The 26,929-nt window shown below is 43.4% G+C and overlaps 1 protein-coding gene across 2 annotated transcripts in view; it reads right to left on the bottom strand.

The window, feature by feature from the left end:
- Positions 1–26,929, bottom strand: part of EPHA3 (EPH receptor A3) — a 282,807-nt gene that overhangs the window by 32,019 nt on the left and 223,859 nt on the right. For both annotated transcript variants that reach the window (XM_063448712.1, XM_063448722.1), the window contains exon 10: positions 4,755–4,880. In XM_063448712.1, the coding sequence (XP_063304782.1) occupies positions 4,755–4,880 (126 nt within the window). The remainder of the gene's footprint in view (positions 1–4,754; positions 4,881–26,929) is intronic.

The following is a 26,929-nucleotide window of genomic DNA, read 5'->3' as shown; positions in this document are numbered from 1 at the left end:
TAAGGGGTTCAGCCATGTTACTAATCTCAGCTTGGAACAGCTTCCCTCCCTCCCTTTGTGTTTTGGTTTATAACCAGGTTCCCAGGATCAACAGGAATGGTTGGCAAGGGTGTGGAATTGTAAATGTTTATGGTTACATTATGCTAATGGAGGTGTTTAATAAGCTAATGTTATTTATATATTTGTTAATATTAATAAAGATGAGGCCTGTTTGTCCCCATTAACGTCTTGCATCTGTTTATTAAAGTAAGCTAATGAATGGGTTTTCTCATCTGCACGGTACCCACTACCTTCACACACGAGAGATGAGCTTACCTCTTACAATAATCGAATCACAATAAAACCTTTTTCCTCAGATATCACTAGTTTGAAAGAACTAACTTTTGGAGACATTCCTTGAAATAAACTATATGTTTAAGATGGAAGGACTCCATGTTTGAAGTGAGTGACAATAAAAGGCATAAAATGCATGGCCACAGACTAATGTGTCAAATATAGAATGAAATATACGTTATTTTATTGAAATAAATAGGTAGGAGTTACTTGGATACAGGATATATTTTATGTAAGTCATTTCAATGCCTCAAATTATACAAGAAAACTAGGCAAGCTCTTGTAGTCTTTTGGTGTACATTAGCTACATCCTTTAAAACATAATTTGATTATTATAAAGATCTCATAAATAATGTTTATGTTTTTATTGCTTGTAAAGGGACATATAAAACCAAAAGGTCATTACTGTCTCATCCATGATTTTACAAACTATGTTCTCATAAAGCCAAAAAACTAGTTGAGTTTGTTTCAAAGTTGTGACAGAAGCACTAAGACAGTACAGCTGTGTTCTGCTTAGTAAAAAAAAAAAAATGCTTCTCTAAAAACACGTATATTAATTTACAATGGTATTAAATAAAACATCATAATGTTTGTAGAAGGAGATGGTACACTTTTTACAAAAGGCTTTATATCTCAATTAAATGTATTGGGCATTACGCTGCTCTTATTGTGAAAATTAAAGCATTATTTGTTTTTTGTAGTACAACCAAAAAATTTTTATAACATTTTGTTATAGAAATTAATATAACTATAATATAGTAGTATAGTCACTGAAACTATTTCATCTCGTCTGGGTGCAGTGGTCATGTCATTTTAATCGTGTAATGTAAAGTATTGCATTTTTTTTAAACTGCACTGTTTACATTACAGGGTTAAATCCACCTCTAGTGGCTCTCAGTATGACAGTCATAGCGCTTCGTCCTCCAGACCGAGTGAAACATGGTCTGAGAAATAAATGCTGCTGATTACAGCATTTGATTGAATAAGTGCAGCTTCTGGCAACTCACGGGTACCTCCAGTCCATTGCTTCTCTATGAGAAGGTGGCAAACATGTCAGCAGCCACAAGGATGACTGCTACAGAGACATTCTGGCACTGAAATCAGTAATCTCCTTTAAACTTAAAAGGACACTCCAGGCACCCAGACCACTTCTGCTCATTGGAGTGGTCTGGGTGCCAACTCCCACTACCCTTAACCCTGCAACTGTAATTATTGCAGTTTTTTTTAAACTGCAATAATTACCTTGCAGGGTTAAGTCCTCCCCTAGTGGCTGTCTATTAGACAGCCACTAGAGGGAACTTCCTGCTCTTTAGCACAGGTTTTCTGTGCTAGAGCGTCGCTGGACGTCCTCACGCTGTGTGAGGACCTCCAGCATCGCTCTATTCCCCATAGGGAAGCATTGAAATTCATTTTCAATGCTTTCCTATGGGGTGCGCTAATGCGCATGCGCATTAGGTCTCCTCGGCCGGCAGGCGGGATCAGTCTCGCCCACCGGCCGACGTAAGCAGAAGGAGGAGCAGCGGGGGAGGAGGAAGCAGCGACATGAGACATGTCGCTGCCTCTGGTAAGTCACTGAAGGGGTTTTCACCCCTTCAGCAACTGGGGATTGGGGGGTGGGAGGGAGAGGGACCCTCCAGTGCCAGGAAAACGGATCGTTTTCCTGGCACTGGAGTTTCCCTTTAATGGTTTTATCAGCAAAGTAGGGAGAACAGAAGGGAATTTATAATCCCAAATTTATATTCCCGAAAAGGTACTGTGACAAAACATCTAGTCCCTGAACCATTGCTGGAAGTTAATTTATTACTTATGGTTCAGGAATTTGGTCATCGAGTGCATGGAACTAAAATTGAACAGAATAACTTGTGAACACCACTGAATTTATACCATTGCCTGCTTCTTTTCTAAATACCTAACAGGAGAGCGCCGTTCGGTAGGATTGTTCGCACAAACTAGGTGAACAATCGCTACCTACAAGCCAGGAGAACTGTTCGTTAATTCTTTCGTTTTGGGACTCCCGAAACTTTACCCCAGTGGCAGTTCAGCTGTGTTCATGAGATCTGAGCGCTATTTGGATATATTGGGTGCTCAGATCAGGGCTATCTAGGGATAAAGCACTTATGGGGGGTCCCTTGTAATATTGTGTGTGTTTTGGGGTGTTTGATATTCGTTACATTGTACCTCTGTGCCTGAGAGATAATTATTTTAACTAAAGTACACTCAATTATCTCTCAGGCTCAGGGACGCGTTTGTATGTAACTGTATGGAGATACCCATCTGGGGGTCACTGTATAAATTGCGTGTACCATGACCCAATAAACGAGTTCACTCCCAGCATTAAGTCTCGGCTAATTTCTGTGGGGGAAAGCTATAATCACTCCAGAGCTTTAATCACTTGGCAGCTATAATCACTTAGGCAGCTATATCACTGAATCTGGGGCAGCAAAGTTCCAGAGAGGGGAAAAAGGACATCCTTGGCGGAGAGACCCGTGCCCCTATCCGGGTGGCTGCCACAGGTACCCTTTAAGTCCTCTTGGCATCGTTACTACCCATAATTCCCATGTCAAGTGCATGGTGGATGTAAGTGAAGTCCCAGAAGAGTTTCCTTTGGTGTACTGAAATTTAAAGCTTGTAAAACTACCTTTAAGCCAAAGTTTAATATCTTTGTTTAAAGACAGGAAAACTAAAAAATCTGTTACAGAATAATAAAAGTAAAACTTGACATCACTTAAATAGTACTCAACGCACTCTGTGTGTTACTGGATTTTCAGAGGATGGTTGATCACTGGATACGAATATCCATTAACACACACAGGCAGAGATATTATGTAACAAAAAGGGAGCATCCAGAATTTTAAAGGACACTCCAGGCACCCAGACCACTTATGCCCATTGGAATGGTCTGGGTGCCAACTCCCATCACCGTTAATCCTGCAAGTGTAATTATTGCCGTTTTTATAAACTGCAATAATTACCTTGCAGGGTTAAGTCCTCCTCTATCAGACAACCACTACAGAGACTTCCATGTTCTTAAAACACGAAAAGTGTTTTAAATGACGCTGGACATCCACACGCTATGCTGGAGGACCTGCAGCGTTACCGAAATCCAAATAGGAAAGCATTAAATAATACTTTCCTATAGGGAGGTCTAATGCGCGCATCACCAGCCAGGGGGAGGAGCGTGGGATGAGCGTGGGCGGAGCCTGACCCAGCGCCGAGACATCGACGTTGGATTCAGGTAAGTCACTGAAGGGGTTTCTACCCATTCAGCAGCATGGGATGGGGGTGGGAGGGAGGGGGCACTGCAGGGTCCTGCAGTGCCAGGAAAACGGATTTGTTCTCCTGGCACTGGAGAGTCCCTTTAGGAATGAGATCCTTTCCACAGCATACTGCTGTTCAATTTGTTTGCAATAAACAGATATAGTTACCTTGATACTTATATCTTAATATAAAACTTTTCCCCTGCTATACCTGCTTATTCTGATAAGTTGCATTATCAAATTACTCATTTTAATAGAATGATACTAAACATAGAAACATAGAATGTGACGGCAGATAAGAACCATTCGGCCCATCTAGTCTGCCCAATTTTCTAAATACTTTCATTAGTCCCTGGCCTTATCTTATAGTTAGGATAGCCTTATCATATCCCATGCATGCTTAAACTCCTTTACTGTGTTAACCTCTACCACTTCAGCTGGAAGGCTATTCCATGCATCCACTACCCTCTCGGTAAAGTCATACTTCCTGATATTATTTTTAAACCCTTGTCCCTCTAAAATCAAACTGCAATGCTTTCAAGCTATTTGTCATTAGAAACCAACTTAATCTAATATTCTCTCATTAAAGTAACATAAATGTAATCAACTGGCGGTTTCTTATTTGCAAAGGATATGCACTATTAAAATTCTCTAATATATAAATTAATTATAGTTATTAAACTGATTACAGAGTAAAATCATTATATCTGTGCAATTTTACCTAACCAGTGCTAGCATGTTTCAAACAATAAAATATAATCATTCCCTTCAGATTTTTTGAAGTAAAAACGGTCTTTCACAGAAAATGCAGTGTTTACTTTACAACCTAGGGATAACTCCACTGGCCACCCTCATTAGGCAGGGACTTATGAGGAGGGATGATCTACCTGAGGGGTACACAGCAACTGTGCAGTCTGCACCCCTCAGGATCGGACATGTACATACCTCCAATGCCTCTTTTAATAATGTCTGTATAGGTCCTGCTCTGATAATAATTACCTTGTACTCCATATGTTATGGACCCTGATGATTTGCCAGCAGTATGACTGCAGCAGCACTATGGGAGATGTAGTCCACAACATCTGGAGTGCCAAAGGATGCTTACATCTGCTATACTGTAATGTTAAAGCACCGAGTTCACCAATTGCCCATAACAATAGCTACCTGCTCCAATAACTTTGTCAATGGCTATAGAAGTGGAGTCCAGCTCTTTTGCAAACTCATGAATAGCCTGATTTGGATCTTCATATGTATGTGGGTCTACATACGTCTTGATACCTGGATATTTCACTGTGAGGAGAAAAAAAGAAAATCATTTTATTTTAGTGATTTTCATCAAACCAGTTTGTAAATAAATCATCATTCTATTGTTGGATAGATAAACAAAATGTTTTGCATTTTGTTTTTGTATCATGTACTACCACGTACCATTTATTTTGGTTCAGTTGAGAAGAAAATTTATCTGAGATGAGAGTCACACCGTATCTATAGAAGTATCTTTCCATAGCAGACTTTACTTGGGAACCAAATTTCCTTTCAAAACATTTTAACCGTGATGTTTCTCTTTTCCAACACTGAACTAACACTTAACAGAAGTGAAATTATTTTTTTTTAAAAAGTAAAAAATGAATAACCTAAACTTTGAAGCCTCAATGCCAGGTCAATCAACCAAGCCATTGCCCAAGCCATAGTAGTAAAGCCATATTTTTTGTCAAAACACTCAAAAATGGTAAGATACTAAACAGGGAGACAACACCCAAAATATTCAAAATATTCCAATCACCATAACCATTACAGTAAACTGTAGAGGTTATGGTGCGTAGAGTCTAGAGGTGCATAACCTACAAAAAAAATAAAAAATAGATACAAAATATTTCAAAGAGGCCTCATTAACACACTGATCAAATTAAAGTCAATGAGACAATATATATAGGAGCTGATGACCAATAATATTTATTCCCCGGTCTACATCAAAATATATAATCAAACATAGTGTGTTTTAGACTGCTTTGAAAAATGGAACACAGTCTAGAATTGCACCATTCAAATGGGCTATTAAAGTGATGCGTTACACACCAATACCATTGTATATTAATGTACATAGAAACATAGAATGTGACGGCAGATAAGAGCCATTCGGACCATCTAGTCTGCCCATTTAAAGTGGTTTTGTTGCATAGATGCCACCCCTTTACTGAGACAATGTAACACATTGTAATTGATGAGTGCTTTCTTGACTTAAAAGGTTACTTCAACCACCATGACCACTTCTGCTTTAAAAAGTGGTTATGGTGATAGGAATCTGTATGTGCCTCTTTGATGCTTGAAATACTGCATACACAGAGGCATTTGCACTTTTGTTCTGGGGCTAGTTACATGTTAAAAGAGTTCCGGACAGCCTAATGTTAATTCTGTGCAAAAATATGTCCACTGGAAAAAGACGTCGTGGACTTGCTCTTACCTCCCTCCCATACCTCCCATGCCTTTGTTGCTCCCTCAAGTTTTAGATAATAGTTTTTATATATAATTGGAACCCTCCCTTGTCCCTTTACGTCCACTCGGTGAGAAGCATTTGATTGGACTGTGTGAGCAAGCCTGTGATGTCAGAAGGGGAGTGGAAAGGAGTCAAGTGCTCGACCTAATAAGTACATCCCAATAGGGCATGGTAAACTGTAATAAAGCAAAAGTTCCTTTAGCGAGCAGTAGTAATATATTGAAATACATTTTTTTAATTCACAATATTTTATGTATCTTCTGAGTGTTGTTAGAGCTATTTAATTTTACTACTATATTTAAAGGTCTAATTTAACTATAACTATTAACTGTAATTTTATCAAGATGGGTCGCTGACACAGGAAACATATTGATGTGCCTTTTATGTTTAAATTGGCTGACAAAACACAACAAAATCATTGTATTATGTATAATTACATTCTCTATAACAAAATATGCATATTTAATTAACATAATTAAACATGTGCAAAATATATGTATTTTTGGTTTGGAGTTTTCACATTCTCAGTAATTCTCCTTTTAGAATGGTATTTTTTTATGAGATAAAAGCAGGATTTTTACAGTAAGCATTTTGCAGAATTTAAAAAAAAAAAAAAAAAACAATATAGAATAGCATAGAAGTCAGGAAGACAGCCAGTAGAGGCTGGATTAACCCTGCTATGTAAACATAGCAGTTTCTCTGAAAGTGCTATGTTTACATCTGAAGGGTTAAAACCTGGGGGACCTGGCACCCAGACCACTTCATTGAGCTGAAGTTATCTGGGTGACTGTAGTGTCTCTTTAAGTACAGTATATTTTGCAAGAAATAAATCTACAAATACAGTTTCACAGTTTTATAGTACAGTAACATTTCAGCCAAAAAGCAGTTGTCTGTTTAGGGTTTTTTTTAACATTAAGTATAAAGTCAAAACTAAATTCATAGCATAGAAACAATCTTTGCAGTTACTGTCTTAAATATATGTATATATTTTTCATTCCAAACTCTTCTTGGTCTTACTAGACGCTCATAATGTTTATAGAGTTTTGAAAATAAATACCTCGCTAAGAGAGTGTTTCCTTGCAATGTAGATAATTGGTGTAATGTCGCCTGTGTATTTATTTACATCAGATTTATGTGGCTTTTGCTTTCGGTGATGTATTTTGCTATTCATGAGTACAATAGCACCTTGTTTACAATTTGGTGGTTTATTTCATTTGCAGAGGAAACTATAGCTGCACTTTTTTTTAACAAAGCAGTTCCTGGCATTTACCACACTAATAACAGTAATACAGGTGATTCTAATATCCCACAAGTTTAATTTATGCTTCCATAACAAACGTGCGGTAGTCTTCCGAGGATGTAAAATTTACGTCTTTGTAACGGTACCAACAAAGGTAAGCTGGATTTGTGATGTGCTAAACTGTAAATGGATTTCGAAGCTTACAAGGGTATGCACATGACAGTTCAACAAATAGAAAAAGTGGATGTATGTCCATGTGTTCATACTGAGTCTTTCTGTTACATTAAAAAAGAGTGGTGCTTCACACAAATGAGGCTCTTTGTTAAGTATGGGGTGTTATGTCGGGGCTGCAATAAATTGTTTCATTGTAGAGAAGGTGCTATAGCATGCTGCCTGCAAAAACAATAAAATTAACAAACACAATTAAGGCCAAAGTAAACATTGCCCCTGGCTAAGCCATAAACTGTATGGTAATGATCATTGGGAGACTTTGAGCCTCAAGCAATTGCTCCCCAGATGGAGAACACGATACATTTAAAAACTTGTCCTTCACTTGTGATTGCGGCAATGCAGTTTTTTTTATGCTTGTGTGAAATATAAATTATAATAAATTTGATTACGATGTTCTTATGGTGCTCTGTTATATTTAAGCTATGGGTTATTCCTCAATAACATTAAATTTTATAGTTCTAGGGAATATTATGAAGCCAACCTTGGATACCAGAGTTGGCTCTAAAGATCTCCTATTGTAAAGAATGATTTAAAAAAAAAAACTCTCTAGAGAAAGAATAGTGGCATTATATTTTACAATCATTTTTAGGAAAAAAAAAAATTAGAATCATGTAAGTATGAATAGAAGGGGACGTGCTGTAGTATAGAAGGATATGTGGGTCCTAAATATATAAATTCTTTAAAATTATAATTTAAAATGAACTTGAGACAATTGCTGCATTTCTGCAAGTATAGATTAAAATGATTTGTCTATTATGGTACATATTGTCATGTTTACCTCTGCTTTCACACTTTCTGTGCTACAAATAAAATAAGAAGGACAACGAAATAAAATATATAACACCTTGTTATGTATGTGAAAGTGGAGTCAGAATGTTTCATGTGTTCTTAATTGATATACTGGGTTCATATATGCATTATACTTTTATTTTTATTTGTCTACGTGTTATACGTAGATCCTGATTTGCTATGGATATGCCTCTCAGCCTATCACCTCACCTCCCTTGCAGTAGTAACAACATTGCAAATGTGAGCATTCTGGGGGAAAAGCTAAGTCTCATGGCTTGACTGGTGTAGGCAGATCTGTATTTACAAAGTATTGACTATCCACCACTGACTTTAGGTAGGGGTTTTCAATCACTTTTTTCCCCAACCGTAAATTTTTTGGTTTGTGCTCCTCAAGTAATGCCAAGCCTCACTAGCAAACCAGTAACCAATCTCATGCTGATGAGTTGCATTAACAACGAAACAGTTGTCCATGAGTGGTTCACTGGCTTTGCATCTCTTCCTGAGTTGTGTTTCAAAGCTGTTGTATACAGCGGACATATACTCCAAGGAATCCATGTTTAAAATGGAATCATGAAGCAAAAAGGTGTTTTTTTTTTGGAACTCATTTGCATATGCACAACCAGAATCCTTTGCAGTGTGACAATACTGCAAATATGAGATTTCTGTGGGGAAAGCAAGTCTTATAGCTTGACTGGTGTGTGCAGATCAGTGCTTAACAATGTATTTTATATATATATATATATGTATGACCTGCATCTTTGTAGTGCGCGCAATATTTTATTGTGTGGAAGGGGCCATTTCTTAGTGGTTGGGTACTATTAAACGTAGTACAAATCACTGAGTGGAGTCACTTTAAAAAGAAAGATGTCCCGATCTCCCAGCAACTCCCGAGGCTCAGGTTTCCTGTCGCCAGGGTCACTGAAATAAGTAACTTCCACGCATCCCAGCCGAATGTCGGAACAAGGTAAAGAAGGAGTGACATGTATACCAACTGCACTTTAACCAGCATACTTGCAAGTTTAAAATGTCTATACAGCGTAGATATTCTGTAAATGAACATGTATCTGTAGAATCAAGATCTGTAGCATACAAAGCAGGCACAGCAGTAAGTTGCTGAGTACGGCATAACAGTCTTGGAATAAAGTTCAAACAACTTATTGCACGCAGTCTGATTGGGAACAGTCTGTCTGATTTCCACTGCTTTAATATGCTGTAGGGATTCTGAGCAACCAAAATGAGAGCTACATGTCAATAAATAGCTGGAGAACTACGGAGACGGGAAGTTAATTATTTTCAGTAGTAATTTCTTTTTTTTATTATTATTAATTTATTTTAAAGGGATACTACTCACACCTATAAGTGGATATGGGTCAAATTAATTTAAACATTGTGTACTCGTATGTCTATAAAACAAAAATCTGTGTTTCCAGTTACCATATAAACTTGCTCTTTGCAAGTGTTGGCAGAAAAGTTTGGCTGTAGGACCACGGATTTCTTGGGCAAGCTTGTAGTGATTTTTTTCACATGCATTGCAAAATAATGCACGAACGATGTACCAAAATTGGCATCAACTTTTTCTGTAAAAAGAATTGGAGAGTTCAATTCTCAAAGGGATAATATGTTTTAGAGTTTATCATTTGTGAAACACTTACGACATGGCAAATGTTTATGATAATATTATGGGACTTTGGGCAACAACTGCCTGCATTTTTCAGTAGTTGTGGTAAAAAGAATAGTATTGGATATAAACAAATATTTAAACAAAAATATTTCAGCGCTCATTTCAGAAACACTGAATTGTCTACAGAACATCTGTATTGATCCACTATCCAGAGATAAGGTATATTTATTTTGACTTACATTTTAGGAATAGCCTTTATAAATTGAAATTCTAAGATTTGTTTAAAATGAATGATTTACAAAAAATAGGGTTACGCTCCTGAAATGTTCTAAGACCTGCAGAAAAAAAACCAATATAATTGTTCTCAATATCCTAACTACATACAAATATGTTAAAGCTGTTAAAGAAGGTAACATGCTTATTCTATACATTTTTTTTTTGGTGCATATTCTCATAGTAAGTCCTTAATTTCTAGTTAATAAGAAGCTAATGTCTTTTGTTTCCAGAAATTAACAGAACATTTTTCTTAATTGTTAATCAACAAAAACATTTTAATTCTTGTACACTTCTCCTACTCTACAGATCCTGAATATTTAATGTGTAGGAAAAGATGGACGGACAGAGAGGCATGACAGATGATTGAACAGTGTCACTACTTTTTACCGTTCAGCATACTGGTTAAAGGGTCTAATACTGTTAGGTCTATCCCAGCCGTATTTCGGCTTATTAACGTGTTTGGCATACACTCAGGTTATAAAATAAATATAAAGAAAACACAAATCCTGATAAAAGGCCTAAGTGGACCAGGTGTAGACAAACTCAAAAAAGATTTTAAATGCGAAGTAAGGAACATAAAATATTGAGGGGTAAAACTATCTCTAGATTATAGAGAAACTGGAGAACTTAATTATACTGATATTGCCATTCACTTTAGGAACATCTTAAAAAATTGGCAGGGATTGGAACTTTCTTGGTTGGGTAGGATCGAAGCAGTAAACTTCTATCTCCTTCCTAAGTTGACATTTTTATTTAGTAATCTCCCGTTGAGGGTGTCATGCCAGACGATACGCGGTCTTCAAAGGCAATTATCAAATTACATTTGGCAAGATAGGAGACCTAGAGTCTCATTGGAAATACTACAGAGAGACTGGAAAGAAGGGGGGATTTGTTTCCCAGACATACAGAAACTATATATGAACAATATGGTAGCACACCTAATTAAGTGCGATAATTTTACAACGGCTAGACCAAATTGGTTAGATATTGAAAAATCAGATCTCGGTGACATTGAACCTCTATCGCTCTGGTGGTGCGACAGTGAATTTTTAAAAAATATAAGATCTAGCAATCCGATGAATAATACAATGATTTATATCGTTAAGCACTTGAAAAAGAAATACGGAACAAAACACATATCACTAAATGCCCCATTAACAAGCCTAAAACTTTATATAAAGGATATAAATATCCAAGAATGGGAAAATGGTGGAGTAGTAAGAATAGCAGAACTTTTAAATAATAATAAAATGTTGCCATTTCCAATATTACAATCCAAATATAACCTCCCTTCGAAGGAAATTTTTAACTATTTAAGAATAAAATCCTTTACTATGGGAAAAGACTTTTCGGAAAGTTCTCTAATTGACCAGTTTGTAGAATTTAATTATAAAAAAAAAATTGCTTCCAGATATAATCAATTCGTAAGAAGTCAAAGGCAAATAGACAAAGCGCCAGCAATGAATAAATGGGAGCAAGAACTTCATTTTTCATCCTCGGTGGAGGACTGGTTGTTGGGTTTACAAGCAGTAAAAAGATATATACACGGAGTGAACATACAGGAAGTGTACTTCAAACTAGTATACCGCTGGTACCTGGTGCCTACTCGCCTTCATAGATTTCAACCCACACTCCTACCAGACTGTTGGAGATGTGGCAGGGAGTTAGGTTCATTCTCCCACATCTGGTGGGACTGTGAGGAGCTGAAACCTATGAAACTAATCCTAGCGGAATTGGTAGACTTTATGTTCGAGGTTCGGACTGCGATCACTCCTCAAATGTTTTTGTTTCATTTAGATTTACCAAAAAGCAACATAAAACTAAAAATTCTTATGATTCATATCTGTATGGCAATAAAAATAGTTATGGCCAGAAATTGGAGAAATATGGGTGCGTTAAATTGGCAGGATATATGTACACAGATTGATTACCAACACAGCATGGAAGCTGGGATAGCCCTAAACAAGATATCTAGAGAAAAATATAACGAAGTCTGGGTCCCTTGGGTTAGATTTATTAACCATAAAACTCAACCCCCCCCCCCCCCGCCCCCCTTATATAGATAGCTACCCGCAGGCAGTAGAGAAAATGGGATGTATGGATAAGATGTAATGCATGGTATGATTGTATGGCTGTAGATACAGCAGAATACTGGTAGATGTTTATTAGAAGCACGGCCCTTCTGTTATTTATAATTATTATCTATTGTATTACTATTGTAAAGTAATTTTTGGTACTGTGTTTAAAATTTAGAGTTGAAAGCTGTATCTGTACTTGAATGAATTTTTAAAAAATGAAAATAAAGATTTATATATATATAAAAAAAAGGGTCTAATACTGTTAGGGAGTATCAGCTGATCGCTGGCTACACAATTTCACCATTAACAACAAAGACTTACTGGCTGCCACTATTTAACCCCTTAAGGACACATGACATGTGTGACATGTCATGATTCCCTTTTATTCCAGAAGTTTGGTCCTTAAGGGGTTAAAGCCAATTGCTAAATAGCATCTAACAACTCACATATTCTCTATGGTAACAGCTATGAAAGTCATTAGTGTTTAAAATTGTAAAGCACTGCGGAATTTGTTGGCCTAATAATAATAATAATAATAATAATAACAGCTTAAAGCCAAAGCAGTGCTGCACACAAGTAAGTATACGTAGAAGCTCTGTGGAAGGAGATCTGCAGCCCACAGAGGTCCACAGGCGTCACAATGTAGGGCGAAGGCCAAAAATTTTATATTTATTAGAGATTAAAAAGGACAAAAAAATATATGTTTTAGCCTAGAGGCCTTAGTCATGTATGGCGATCTCTAATAAATATATATTTTTTGCCTTCCCCCTACGTTGTGATGGCCGTGGACCTATGTTTTTTGTGTTTTCGTATTTTTGTGTTTAATAGCTGTTGCTAAACCTCAAACCTTACACCAACATTTTATAGAAAAATACATGTTAGCTATAAGGCATTACATTTAAACACTAAAGCACATGGCATATTAAAGCACTACAGCCTATTGTATTTGTTCTGGTGAGTATAATCATCCCCTTCAGGCTTTTTGCAGTAAACACGGTCTTTTCAGAGAAAAATGCAGAGATTACATTACAGCCTTGTGATACCTCCACTGGCCACACCTCAAATGGCTGCTAGATGTGCTTCCTGGGGCAGTGCTGCTGAGTAAGCAGCACTGCCATTCAGTGTCTCCACCCTCTGCATGCAGACACTAAACTTTCCTCATAGAGATGCATTGATTCTCCTCTATGACGAGATGCTGATTGACCAGGGCTGTGTTTGACTTGTGCTGGCTCTGTCCCTGATCTGCCTCCTTGACAGACTCAGCCAATTCTATGGGAAAGCATTGTGATTGGCTCAGACCACCACTTCTGATGATGTCAGCCAAGCAGGCAGACCAGGGTCAGAGCCAGCAGCTGCAAACTTGAATTCAAGTAAGATTTTACTATATTTAGGTAGGCAAGGTGGGACAAGAGGGCTAGATGGGGATTTTAACACTATAGGGTCACGAATACATGTTTGTGTTCCTGAGCCTATAGTGTTCTTTTAAACCATGTCAAACTGCAACAAAGCTTGGCTAGACACATAATGAACAAGATAACATTATTCTTTCTATAATTAAAATGCATGTGTCTTTTAAATGAATAATTCACAGAGCAGCAGACATAGACCTCGAGAGTTACACTTGTGATAGCTATGTATCACATGGTGAAATGTGGATGCTCAAGGTGAGCATATATATATATATATATATATGTGCTTTACACGAGAGTGGCTAATCTGTGAATGGTCAGACTCTCTGCAAGAAGACGATAATGACAATCAGCCAGTAAAAAAGAGACAAGATTGAAAATTAGTTTGATATTTATCTACTACTAAAACTATCTTCTGTTGTGTAAAGTGACAGCTTACAGTAGCTATTTACTGACATGGTTGGAAATGAGCCTACGAGTCTTTTCTCACCCTATATTAATATATAATTATAGGTACAGTTTGTTCACAATATGTTGCCGCTTTGGAAATAAAATAACTGACAAGGGATGTAGTCTGAGTGTTCACAGAGGACAAAAGAAAGAAAACAATGTGTGTAACGTGAGATCGGGCATACACTTGTGTTATGACTTAATCATGGATCGCTGTAAGTGAGAACTGAGTGTACGTCTATGAATTGCAACACTAACAGAATCCTCTAGCGCACTTCCTGTCAGGCCCTGCTAGAGGATTACCGAGCAGGGAGGAGTAAGAAGATCTCTTTTCAGCTACTTACACCACCAAAGTGCCATATCCTTCTTTAGAACCGGTGCCCAAAATTGCACCATTGGGGGGGCGTGTCCGGCAGCCAACCAAGATGGACGTGTGAGCCCGGAGCTCCTCGTGGCGCCCGCCTGAATACCGCCGCTAATCCGCACATCCCGCTCACCGCACTCACCTAATGGGTCGCACAAGGAAGCCCACTGACACGGGAGGCACCCCGAGGCCCACGGGTCCGGGGGGGGACAACACGATCCGGTCCTACCTGCAATCCACGGCCCGCGCACGATCGCCGCAACCGGAAATGGAGGCCGCAAACCAAGCACCGGACTCCACTCCATCCACCCCGGCCAGGCACTCACCAGCACCCTCCTTTGCATCAGAGCCTCAGATGCCGCCGGAGGATGGATGGAGGGAGATACTGCCTAACCTCCTCACAAAGGCAGACTTCGAGGCCCTCTCTGACCGCCTGGGCCGCGTGGTACGTGAGGAGGTGGCCCAGCTCCGTGTGGACATGGCAAAAATGGAGGCACGCATGTCTGTGACAGAGGCAGAGTCCAAAGCCCTCAGGACTGACCTGGAACACACCACCACAGCGGTCACCAGCCAAGAAGCTGATATGGCATACCTCACCACGTGGATAGATGACCTGGACAACCGCGGCCGCAGGCTGAACCTACGTGTCCGCGGGGTGAGAGAGGGAGGCCCGTCTGAAAACATCCCCGACATGCTGCGGCAAATATTTACACAGGTACTGGGGGGTCAACAAATACCCAGAATAGGCCTAGTTAGGGCACACAGAGCTCTGAGACCCCTGCCAGCCCCAGAAGACCAACCCAGGGATATCATATGCTGCCTGGATAACTACCAGCTAAAGGAGGAGATATTGCGCACGGCCCGCCGCATGGGCACCATACGCCTAGAGGGGCAAAATATATCCATCTACCAAGATTTGTCCCGATATACACTACAAGCAAGAAGAGCCCTACGCCCGGTGACCTCTGCCCTACAACAAGCAGGGATCCCATACCGCTGGGGCTACCCGTTCTCCTTGACAGCAAGACAGGGCCCAGATCAGCTAACATTGAGGAAACCGGAAGAAGTCCCAAGCTTCCTGCGCACCCTAGGCCTCCCGCCAATACAAGTACCCGACTGGCTCACAAGATCGTTCCTCCAGCAACCAGCAGGACCGCAGCAACAACGCAGACTGGACCAAAACCCTCAAGGGCCCCAGCACCAACGCCGACGTGACTGGAACCAAGGCCAAGCAAGGCGTGAGCGGTAAACTACCCATCAAACAGCCTGGGGGGACCCAAGGGCTACAGCGAGAACGCACCGAACTGTGAGTAACAATAATGGGGACACACATAGAAAAAAGCGAGAAGGTTTGGGGTGGGAGAGGGGCTAACGGGGGGTCCGAGGGGACTAACGCACTGCTCCACACGCAACCAAGTGCCAGAAGGGGGGGAACTGGACGCTTGGGGAGGGGGACAAGTGAATGGGCCAGGCCACAGGGCCAGAACGGTTGACGGCAGACTCGCACATGGTACCCAATTTCTAAGAAACCACACGACAATATGTATGGTCGCAGGAATCCACACACAAGCCAAGCCACACCACAGGAGGGGGTGAAAGGGGATGGGGGCAGGGTGGGAAGGGCATGAGCTGAGTAAGCACTAAATGAGAAAACTGACGGCAGAACACACACTGAAGGAAGGGGGGAGGGAAGGGGGTGAAGGGGAGGGAGTGGGGAGGGAATAATTGCATTAACTAATAGCAAAAAAAAAACCAAAAAAAAAAAACAACTTAAAAAAAACCAAAAAAAAAAAACCAAAAAAAATAATAATAATAAAAAAAAAAAAAAATACAAAATAAATAAATAAATAAAAATATTTTAAAGTATAGATAATGATTGGGACGACAGGGACGTAGGTGACAAAGGGGAGGGAAGGGGGGGGGGAGAGAGGGGAACATAACAATTTAAATGTCCACCCCAGGACACCCATGAACAGCTTGAACAGGGCAGGCGAGGGGGAAATAGAGAACCTCAGGCAGCACGTGCAGCTGGAGGGAAGCGAGAACTAACCAGACGTAATGCCGACTGGAAGATGCATCTTGAACCTGGTGTATACACTATGTCAAAAGTATAGGATACTGAACACGCACTACACCAGACACGCGCACCAAGCGGCGCAACACACCCAGCCACGGCACCAGCTTACTCCATAGACTGACACGCGCACCCGCTCGATACACAAGCCTCCCAAGCGATATGACACAGAGGCACACTGAACCACAACGGAGGTACAAACTGCCCCACCGCGACCCTAGATCCCAAACCACCAGTAACAGAGACGCTAACCAGCAAGAGCAATGGTACCCCAGATACGGCCCCCCGTGACTAACCAACCCGAGTCCCCATCGAACCAAAGGGACATACCAAACCACCGAGGCACACGACCAACTCCCCCAAACTACCACAAGGCCCATCTAGGTCCCCCCAGTAGAGCCGCGCACACAATGAGACAGACGGAACGACCAACACGCCAGGGTGCCATAGGGCATCTACACAAAAGCACCAACATGCACGGAACACACCAAACGACCCACTTACATACTGCAGAGAGAGAATGAGCGGATGCACGACCTCACAGCCACCGATGAGACGGGAAACCACACTCCAAACCCAACACCGGAACTCTAACACCTATACAGACCCAGCTGGGCGACCTCCGACACATTGCCCGACACCCCCATAGGAATAGGACACACGGCCCCCTTAGTGGAAGGGGACGCGCACACCCCAGAGTCGACACGGTCCCTCCAACAGGCCGGACACACAGTCGAACCAACGGGATAACTGTCCATTACCCTATACAGACACTGACCTCCATAGGCAGTGCACACACACACACAGGGCAGGTAAATAACACACACACAAACACAACTACACAACGCACCCCACACAGACACGTGCAAGCCCAACACTCCCACCACCTCCCTCCCTCCCCCACCCCCTGCCATACCCACCAGTCCCCCGTGGCCGTCCACGGGATGCGGGCCCCGGGACCGAGCGGATTCGCGCGGGAGGACCTGAACATCGTCTCGTACAACGTACACGGACTGAACATCAGGGAGAAACGGACGAGACTACTACGAGACTTGAAACACTACAAGGCGTCGGTAGCCTTCCTGCAGGAGACCCACTTTCAAGAGGGCAGAGCACCGGCCCTGAAAGACCGCAACTTCCAGGTGGGATACTTCAGCAACAACCCCGACAAGCGCACGCGGGGAGTAGGCATTCTCTTCTCCAGACTTGTCCCCTACACTGAGAAAGCCACCATCAGCTGCAACCAAGGTAGATACATATTCACCAAAGGCACAATCCTAGATCAAACATACACATTCGCCAACGTGTATGCCCCGAACACAAAACAACACCAATTCCTAGGACGCACGCTGAACACCTTGATGAAATTCACAGAAGGCACTCTAATAATCGGAGGAGACCTGAACCTGGCGCTACACCCGGACCAAGACTCCTCATCCCCACAGAACGCAACCCCGCACAACAAGTACGCGAACACACTGCGCCTCCTCCACCACCACCAATTAGCAGACTGCTGGCGGGCTATGCACCCTACGACCCGCAATTACACCTTCTACTCAAGGACCCACTCAACTTACACCAGGCTCGACTACTTCCTCACGCCGCACCGAAACTTGACCTTACTCACCAGCGCAGAGATCTTGCCGATGACATGGTCAGACCATTGCCCGATCCGCTTACGGCTGCAGTCACCACTGTTCAGACCCAGACAAATGTCGTGGCGGCTGAATGAATCACTTCTATCAGACAAGACGGTGGTAGATAAAATCGGCAACTCCATACGGACATACTTTGAGGTAAACGAGACAGACGACGTGACGCCGCTGACATGTTGGGAGGCACACAAAACAGTGATACGCGGCCAGATCATCGCACTCAGCGCATCCCGCAAGAAGGCAGCGACACAAGAGATCCTCGACCTCAGCCAAGACATAGCAACCCTAGAAGCTAGACACAAACGCACTCTGGACGCGACAACGTACAGGGACCTGGTGGCCAAACGAGACCAACTCACCACACACCTCAACCGTTCGATACAACGCTCATACCAACACTACAAACACATGATACACGAACACGGAGACAAGTGCGGGAGGCTACTAGCGAACCTCCTCAAACACCGCAAAACCCAACTCTACATTCCCAAAATCAAGGACACAAGACAGCAACTCAGACACCGACCAGACCACATATCCACAGCGTTCCGAGCATACTACCAGAACCTGTATAACCTCCGCCGAACTGCCCCAGGAACTTCGCGGGCGAGCATAACTGAAAACATTCGAGACTACTTGAACTCCGCAAACGTGCCTGACATAGGCGACGCAGCACGAGAAGCGCTGGAAGCACCCATAACGCCAGAAGACATAGCGTATGCCATCAAGAGAGCGAAAACCGGCAGAGCACCAGGACCAGATGGCCTCCCCCTCCAGTATTACAAAACATTTACACTAGACACGACACCGAAGCTCCTGAAGGCACTAAATTCCATCCAAGATGGGGCCTTACCGACGGCCCAATTCACTTCGGCCAACATTACCCTGCTCCCGAAAGAGGGGAAGGACCCAACACTGTGCCCCAGTTATCGCCCGATATCAGTACTTAACACGGACCTTAAGCTTCTCGCTAGTATCCTCGCAACCCGGCTGGCGCCACTGCTCCCCGAATCAATCCACCCAGACCAAACGGGTTTCATCCCAGGTAGAGAAGTACGGGACAACACCATCAGAGCACTGAACATCATAGCCCACGTCAAAACACAACGGACGCCAGTGCTACTCCTGTCAACTGACGCGGAAAAAGCGTTCGACAGGGTAGACTGGGACATGATGTTCGCCACCCTACGACAATTCGGCATAGGGGCAAGATACCTCACCTGGGTGACGGCACTCTACACTCACCCGACGGCAAGGATCAGGATAAATGGCGCATTATCAGACCCGTTCCACATCCTCAACGGGACCAGGCAAGGCTGCCCACTCTCGCCCTTATTGTTTGCAATGACACTGGAGCCCTTCCTCAATAGGATCCGACAGAACACAGATATACAAGGAATGAGGATTGGACACTCGCACCATAAAATCCTGGCCTACGCGGACGACCTCCTGTTCGTGGTCACGAACCCGGAGACCTCCCTCCGGGCCATACAGGGGGAATTTGAACAATACGGCCGACTATCGAACCTCCAAATCAACGACTCAAAGTCGGAGATCTTAAATTTAAACATCAACCACGCACTGAGTGCCACGATCCGGAGACAACACCCATATCGCTGGTGTGACCACCGGATGAGATACCTGGGGGTCTGGCTCACGCCCAACCCAGCAGACCTATACACACACAATTACCTCCCCATGCTAAAAAAGGCAACGGAGGAACTGCACAAATGGAACTCCTACTACATATCATGGCTAGGAAGGGTAAATGCGGTCAAAATGACGCTGCTTCCCAAACTACTATTCATATTTCAAACAGTCCCGATAACAGCCCCACCAACCTTCTTCAAGACTCTGAAAACGGAAGTCCGTAAATTCATATGGAAGGGCAAGTCTCCCCGGGTAGCGCACGCCCAACTAATCCTCCCCAAACTCCGCGGGGGACTGGCACTGCCAGACTTTGAAAAGTACTATCACGCGGCACACCTCACGAGAATCATCAGTTGGACGGTGGCCAGCGGCACGAAACCATGGACCCAACTAGAGTCAGACACGACCAACTGCGACCTCAGAACACTACCTTGGATCCCGAAAGAAGCATACAAACATAAACACATCAACAACCCATTTGTGGCGGCCACCATGCGAGTCTGGCACGGACAAGGCACAAGGCAATACCTAACGACGGACCCAGGCCCACTCCTCCCCTTGAAAGGCAACCCAGATTTCCCGGCAGGGGACATGGGCCCAACCCCATACCCAATAGGGCACAAGCCAATCATCCGCATGAAGGATGTCCTTCGGAACCCCTTCGACATCCGACCGCTGAACGAACTATTCCCGGATAGACCGCATACATTTGCGCACACACTCCAGAGGGCACAAATGACACGATACGCCCGATCCATCCCTCAAAAACCATCTCTCCTGAGAGACCTAACAACGTTTGAACACATCTGTATGCAAGGCACAGAGCCGCCGCGCGCCATATCACAAATCTATACGCTCCTAATCACGAGCAGATATATACTAGCACCCCCGTGCATCAGACAGTGGGAGGAGGAACTAGAAGAACCCATGACAGAGGCGGAATGGAACACCCTCATCACCTTGATACAGAAAACGCCAGGCTCAGCACGCCTACAGGAGAACTCCTACAAACTCTTCACCAGGTGGTACTTGCAGGGGTGTATCCTGGTTTTGTGCTGCCCTAGGCAGGACAAAACTCAGGCGCCCCCCTCACCCCCACCCCCCCCCCCCGCCACCCCCACCCAACCCTTCCCCCGCCTTCTAAATACACACACACTGACAGATACGCATCCATTAGCTAACTGTTAGCTAATGGATGCGTATCTGTCAGTGTGTGTGTGTGAGTGTATGAGTGTGTCTGTTAGTGAGTGTGAGTGTGTCTGTTAGTGAGTGTGTCTGTTAGTGAGTGTGTGAGTGTGTCTGTTAGCTGCTAACAGACACACTCACACACTCACTAACAGACACACTCACACACACACTGACATACACACACTAACAGACACACACACACTCTAACAGACACACTCTCACACACACACACTCTAACAGACAAACAGACACACTCACACTCACTAACAGACACACTAACAGACACACTCACACACACTAACAGACACACACACACTAACAGACACACACACACTAACAGACACACTCACACACTAACAGACACACACAGTCAGACACACACACACACACTAACAGACACACTCACACACTAACAGACACACACACACACACACTAACAGACACACTCACTCACATTAACTCATTTTTTTTTTTTTAATTTACCCCCCCAGCCTCCTTACCTTTGGGAATGCTGGGGGGGGGTTCTCCCTCTCCCTGGGGTCTAGTGGGGCTGCCGGTCGGGCTGCTGGGCTGGTTGCTGGCGAGGGAGCACTTCCTCTGAGCTGTCTGCTCAGCTCCCTCGCGCGCCGCAGAGTGAGGCTGGGAGGCGGAGCCGGAATATGACGTCATATTCCGGCTCCCAGCCTCACTCTGCGGCGCGCGAGGGAGCTGAGCAGACAGCTCAGAGGAAGTGCTCCCTCGCTAGCCGCCCGCCCGCCCGCCCGCCCAGCCACCAGCCCAGCAGCCACCAGCCCAGGGTGTCTGTTAGCCGCAAGGCTAACAAGGCATTTGCCCTGGGCGTTTGGGGGCGGCTTTTTTTGCCGCCCCCTGGAAAATGCCGCCCAAGGCAAATGCCTTGTTTGCCTCGCGGCAAATACACCCCTGGGTACTTGACACCAACAACGCTCCATGCAAGAAACCCGGAGATACCAGACACCTGCTGGAGATGCGAGGGGGCAGTGGGGACGTTCACACACATCTGGTGGACATGCCCCAAGATCCGCCCATACTGGGAGACGGTCCGGAAAACTATACATGAAGTAACGGATGAATTACTGCCTGAGACCCCAGCCGCCTTCCTTCTACACAAAACCACCATGCCGACACAGACATACATCAGATCCATTATTCCCAGACTACTCAATGCAGCCAAAGCGACCATCCCCATCTACTGGAAGCAAACTACTACACCCCCACTGAGTCGCTGGATAGAAGAGGTGGAAGCGACGCGAAAATTTGAGGACCTGAAAGCCGACACCACGCGACAAAGAGATCGCTACACTCAACACTGGTTTCACTGGCTACGCCACACCGCGTCGGACCCCTTCCAAAGCCGCCTCGCAGCAAACACCCCTGAGAGGAACGAGCGAGAGGGAGACGGGCTCGAGCGGGAGTCCGGGGACTGAACGGAACGGGGCGGCGACGGGGGACTGGAAAACAGAAAACAGGCCACCAACCCTCCCCTCACCCACCCATCCATGACACATCCACACACACTAACATACTCAAAATTCGACTTCGGACACGAGAGAAAGTTACACCACCATATGAAGTGCAGGGGAAGCACACCGCGACCACAACCAACCACAGGCCAAAATGATACACGCATGACAAACCTAACCCACACAACACAAACACCGGAGTACATTCCGAGAGCTTACGACGAACAAACACGGTATGACCAAGACGTGACAAAGTAATATAATTGCTCCCACACCACAGACTCGAACACAGGAGACACGGGCCGCGACAACGACCCCCCCATCCCACACATCAAATGAAAAACGAAATCCTGACCCGCGCATTAGCTGAACAACCAGTTAGGTAAAAGCGACAACATGACCAAAGAATGAGACACGAGCAGACCAGAGGAACTACATAGCGACAACCCAAGGGCATGAACCCACCTGAAACACTGGATACAGTGCTGCCCATAGGACCGCAACAAGCCCCGCTCACACCACACACCCATACAATACACAACCACACACTGCCTTCAAAACGCTCCAACCGCACATAAGGCAGGCGGCCACCTCTGTAGATACGACACACAGCGCTACAACACGCGACAAAACCCAAAACACACACAGGAACACGCCCACACTCATCGAACTACACACACACACGAACCAAACTAAAGGCAACACACGCACTATGACAGATGATAAAGATGCAAAAACAGCCCCCGAGCGGGCAACCAAACGCTACACCAGACGTAAGGAGAACCATGCCTCAGTGCAGGTAGCAAAGCGTTATGTACAAAGTTATGAAAACGAAGCCTCAGCGCAGGCAACTAAATGTTGTGTTTGATGTAATGAGTAAAAAGCCTCTGCGTAGGCAACTGTATGTTGTGATGGATGTAATGAGTAAACGCCTCTGCGCAGGCAACTGCATATACAGATTGACGCAAAGAGAAACATGCCTCTGCGCAGGCAACCGAACGTAATGATTGAATGCAATGGTAACCCACGCTTATGACATGATACCAATAAAAATATTTAAAACAGAATCCTCTAGCAATACTCCGTGGGAACGTAGCAGGAAACGTTGAGCACAGCAACGTGTTAGAATATACATATGGACAGTATTCCACAAGAAAAGATTTTCTTTCTTTTACGTTTTGCACTGTATTCACCAAAACAACAAAACTTAAAGCACAAACAACAAAAAACAGTCCAGGTTTATAAGTTAAGTTAATTAGGCTTAAGAACAGAAGAAAAAAAGGAAGCGGTTTTAAGTGTACCGTGCTCAATTACTTTCAGATACTTGGTTTCATTCCCAATGAGTAAATAGAAATCTCTAGGCTAATTTTACAGCGAAAACGCCTTCCTGATTAAAACCAACAAGGACACTTTGCAATTAAACATATATCCCTGAATAACCCAAGGAGTTTAATCACAGAAAATTAAGAAGTCCATCTGTTCATAAACAAAACAGTGAGATCATGGAGAAAGTGCTCTCTATTCAGTATGAATGGATTCTTCAAAGGTTCTGTGTTGTCTCGTCTGTTATAATTACTATCTTGCTCTATAGGAAACTGATGTATAGTTCTATGCACCTGGTGATTGAAGGAAACACTCCAAGAATCATTTATAGAACATATAAGCAGGGGTGTATCCTGGTTTTGTGCTGCCCTAGGCAGGACAAAACTCAGGCGCCCCCCTCACCCCCCCCCCCCCCCCGCCACCCCCACCCAACCCTTCCCCCGCCTTCTAAATACACACACTGACAGATACGCATCCATTAGCTAACTGTTAGCTAATGGATGCGTATCTGTCAGTGTGTGTGTGTGAGTGTATGAGTGTGTCTGTTAGTGAGTGTGAGTGTGTCTGTTAGTGAGTGTGTCTGTTAGTGAGTGTGTGAGTGTGTCTGTTAGCTGCTAACAGACACACTCACACACTCACTAACAGACACACTCACACACACTGACATACACACACTAACAGACACACACAGTCAGACACACACACACTCTCTAACAGACACACTCTCACACACACACACACACTCTAACAGACAAACAGACACACTCACACTCACTAACAGACACACACTAACAGACACACTCACACACACTAACAGACACACTCACACACACTAACAGACACACACACACACACACACTAACAGACACACTCACACACTAACAGACACACACACACACACACACACTAACAGACACACTCACTCACATTAACTCATTTTTTTTTTTTTTTTTATTTACCCCCCCAGCCTCCTTACCTTTGGGAATGCTGGGGGGGGTTCTCCCTCTCCCTGGGGTCTAGTGGGGCTGCCGGTCGGGCTGCTGGGCTGGTTGCTGGCGAGGGAGCACTTCCTCTGAGCTGTCTGCTCAGCTCCCTCGCGCGCCGCAGAGTGAGGCTGGGAGGCGGAGCCGGAATATGACGTCATATTCCGGCTCCCAGCCTCACTCTGCGGCGCGCGAGGGAGCTGAGCAGACAGCTCAGAGGAAGTGCTCCCTCGCCAGCCGCCCGCCCGCCCGCTTGCAACCAGCCCAGCAGCCACCAGCCCAGGGTGTCTGTTAGCCGCAAGGCTAACAAGGCATTTGCCCTGGGCGTTTGGGGGCGGCTTTTTTTGCCGCCCCCTGGAAAATGCCGCCCAAGGCAAATGCCTTGTTTGCCTCGCGGCAAATACACCCCTGCATATAAGGTTACAGTGGTTTTAAAATGGGCCTGTCACCAATACAGATTTGCACCATTGAGTATTTAAAAAAAAAAAAAATGATTTAGGTTTTAATTTTAAAGGTCTGGGATTATTTTACACCAGTGGAGGAATGTGGTCTGCGGTATGTATGGCAAACCTAATTCCTTGCCCGTCTAGGAAATCTCTTACCTTCCACGTACTCCTCCTCCTAAAACTGTCTAAGCCAATCAGTTTACAGGAAAGTAAATAAATACATGGATGAAGAAAACTTCACTAATATTTGCAATAATAATGACAATAGCCAGGATGATTGTATTCACTGGTATACAGAAAATATGACTCTCTGGACAAAAGTAGGTCCTGATTTAATATTATTGGATACACTTTTTTAACCCCTTAAGGACCAAACTTCTGGAATAAAAGGGAATTGTGACATGTCACACATGTCATGTGTCCTTAACCCCTTAAGGACACATGACATGTGTGACATGTCATGATTCCCTTTTATTCCAGAAGTTTGGTCATTAAGGGGTTAAGGGGTTTAAAGGTTTATGATTTTTGGATAAACCTTTTGAATTGTGTTTTAATGATTTTTTTTCAAAATATTAAAGTATATATATATATATATATATATATATATATATATATATATACACTATGTCAATATATCCAAATATTAAAGGAACACTATAGTCACCAGGACAACTACAGCTTATTGAATTTGTTCTGGTGAGTAGAATCACTACCTTCAGGCTTTTTGCTGTAAACACTGTCTTTTCAGAGAAAATGCAGTGTTTACATTACAGCCTAGTGATAACTTCACTGGCCACTCCTCAGATGGCTGTTAGAGATCCTTCCTGGGTCATGGCTGCCTAAAATGCATCCAAACATTCAGTGTCTCCACCCTCTGCATGCAGACACTGAACTTTCCTCATAGAGATTCATTGATTCAATTCATCTCTATGAGGAGATGCTGATTGGTCAGGGCTGTGTTGTAATCATGCTGGCTCTGCCCCTGATCTGCCTCTTTGTCAGTCTCAGCCAATCCTATGGGGAAGTATTGTGATTGGATCAGGCTACCCCTTCTGATGTCAGCAGACAGATTGTTTTTCTGAGACAAACAGCATGCAGAGTTACAGCTTCAGGCTTGAATACAGTAAGATGTTGCTATATTTATCGAGGCATGAGGGGCCCAGGGGGGCTAGATTGTGGTTTTAACACTATAGGGTCAGGAATACATGTTTGTGTTCCTGACCCTATAGTGATCCTTTAAGACATTTAAATACTTTTCAAAATGTTAAATCATTTAAAAAGTCTATCCCAAAATATTAAATAATTTGAAAAACCTATCCAAAAATATTAATTTGAGGCCATAGTCTGAACTATAATGAAATGTAGTTACAATTAATATTCATACCAAACTTTTCATTATGATTAACTTCAAACTAAATGAAAAAATATTTTTATCAGCCTTTGACTTGAGGGACCATTAATGGGAAAAAAAGAAGACTAATAGGGTTTTACATTCTTCACAAAAATGTTGCCGATATTATTGCAGTATTATAAATGGTTTTGCCTAACCATATCTTCACCAGTACTTTATTGCTTTAAAGCCCGTTC

The sequence above is a fragment of the Pelobates fuscus genome, chromosome 1 (assembly GCF_036172605.1).
Source record: "Pelobates fuscus isolate aPelFus1 chromosome 1, aPelFus1.pri, whole genome shotgun sequence".
In the NCBI taxonomy this organism is placed as follows: domain Eukaryota; kingdom Metazoa; phylum Chordata; class Amphibia; order Anura; family Pelobatidae; genus Pelobates; species Pelobates fuscus.
The sequence above is the reverse complement of the archived record's forward strand: the minus strand, read 5'-3'. Positions and strand labels throughout refer to the sequence as shown.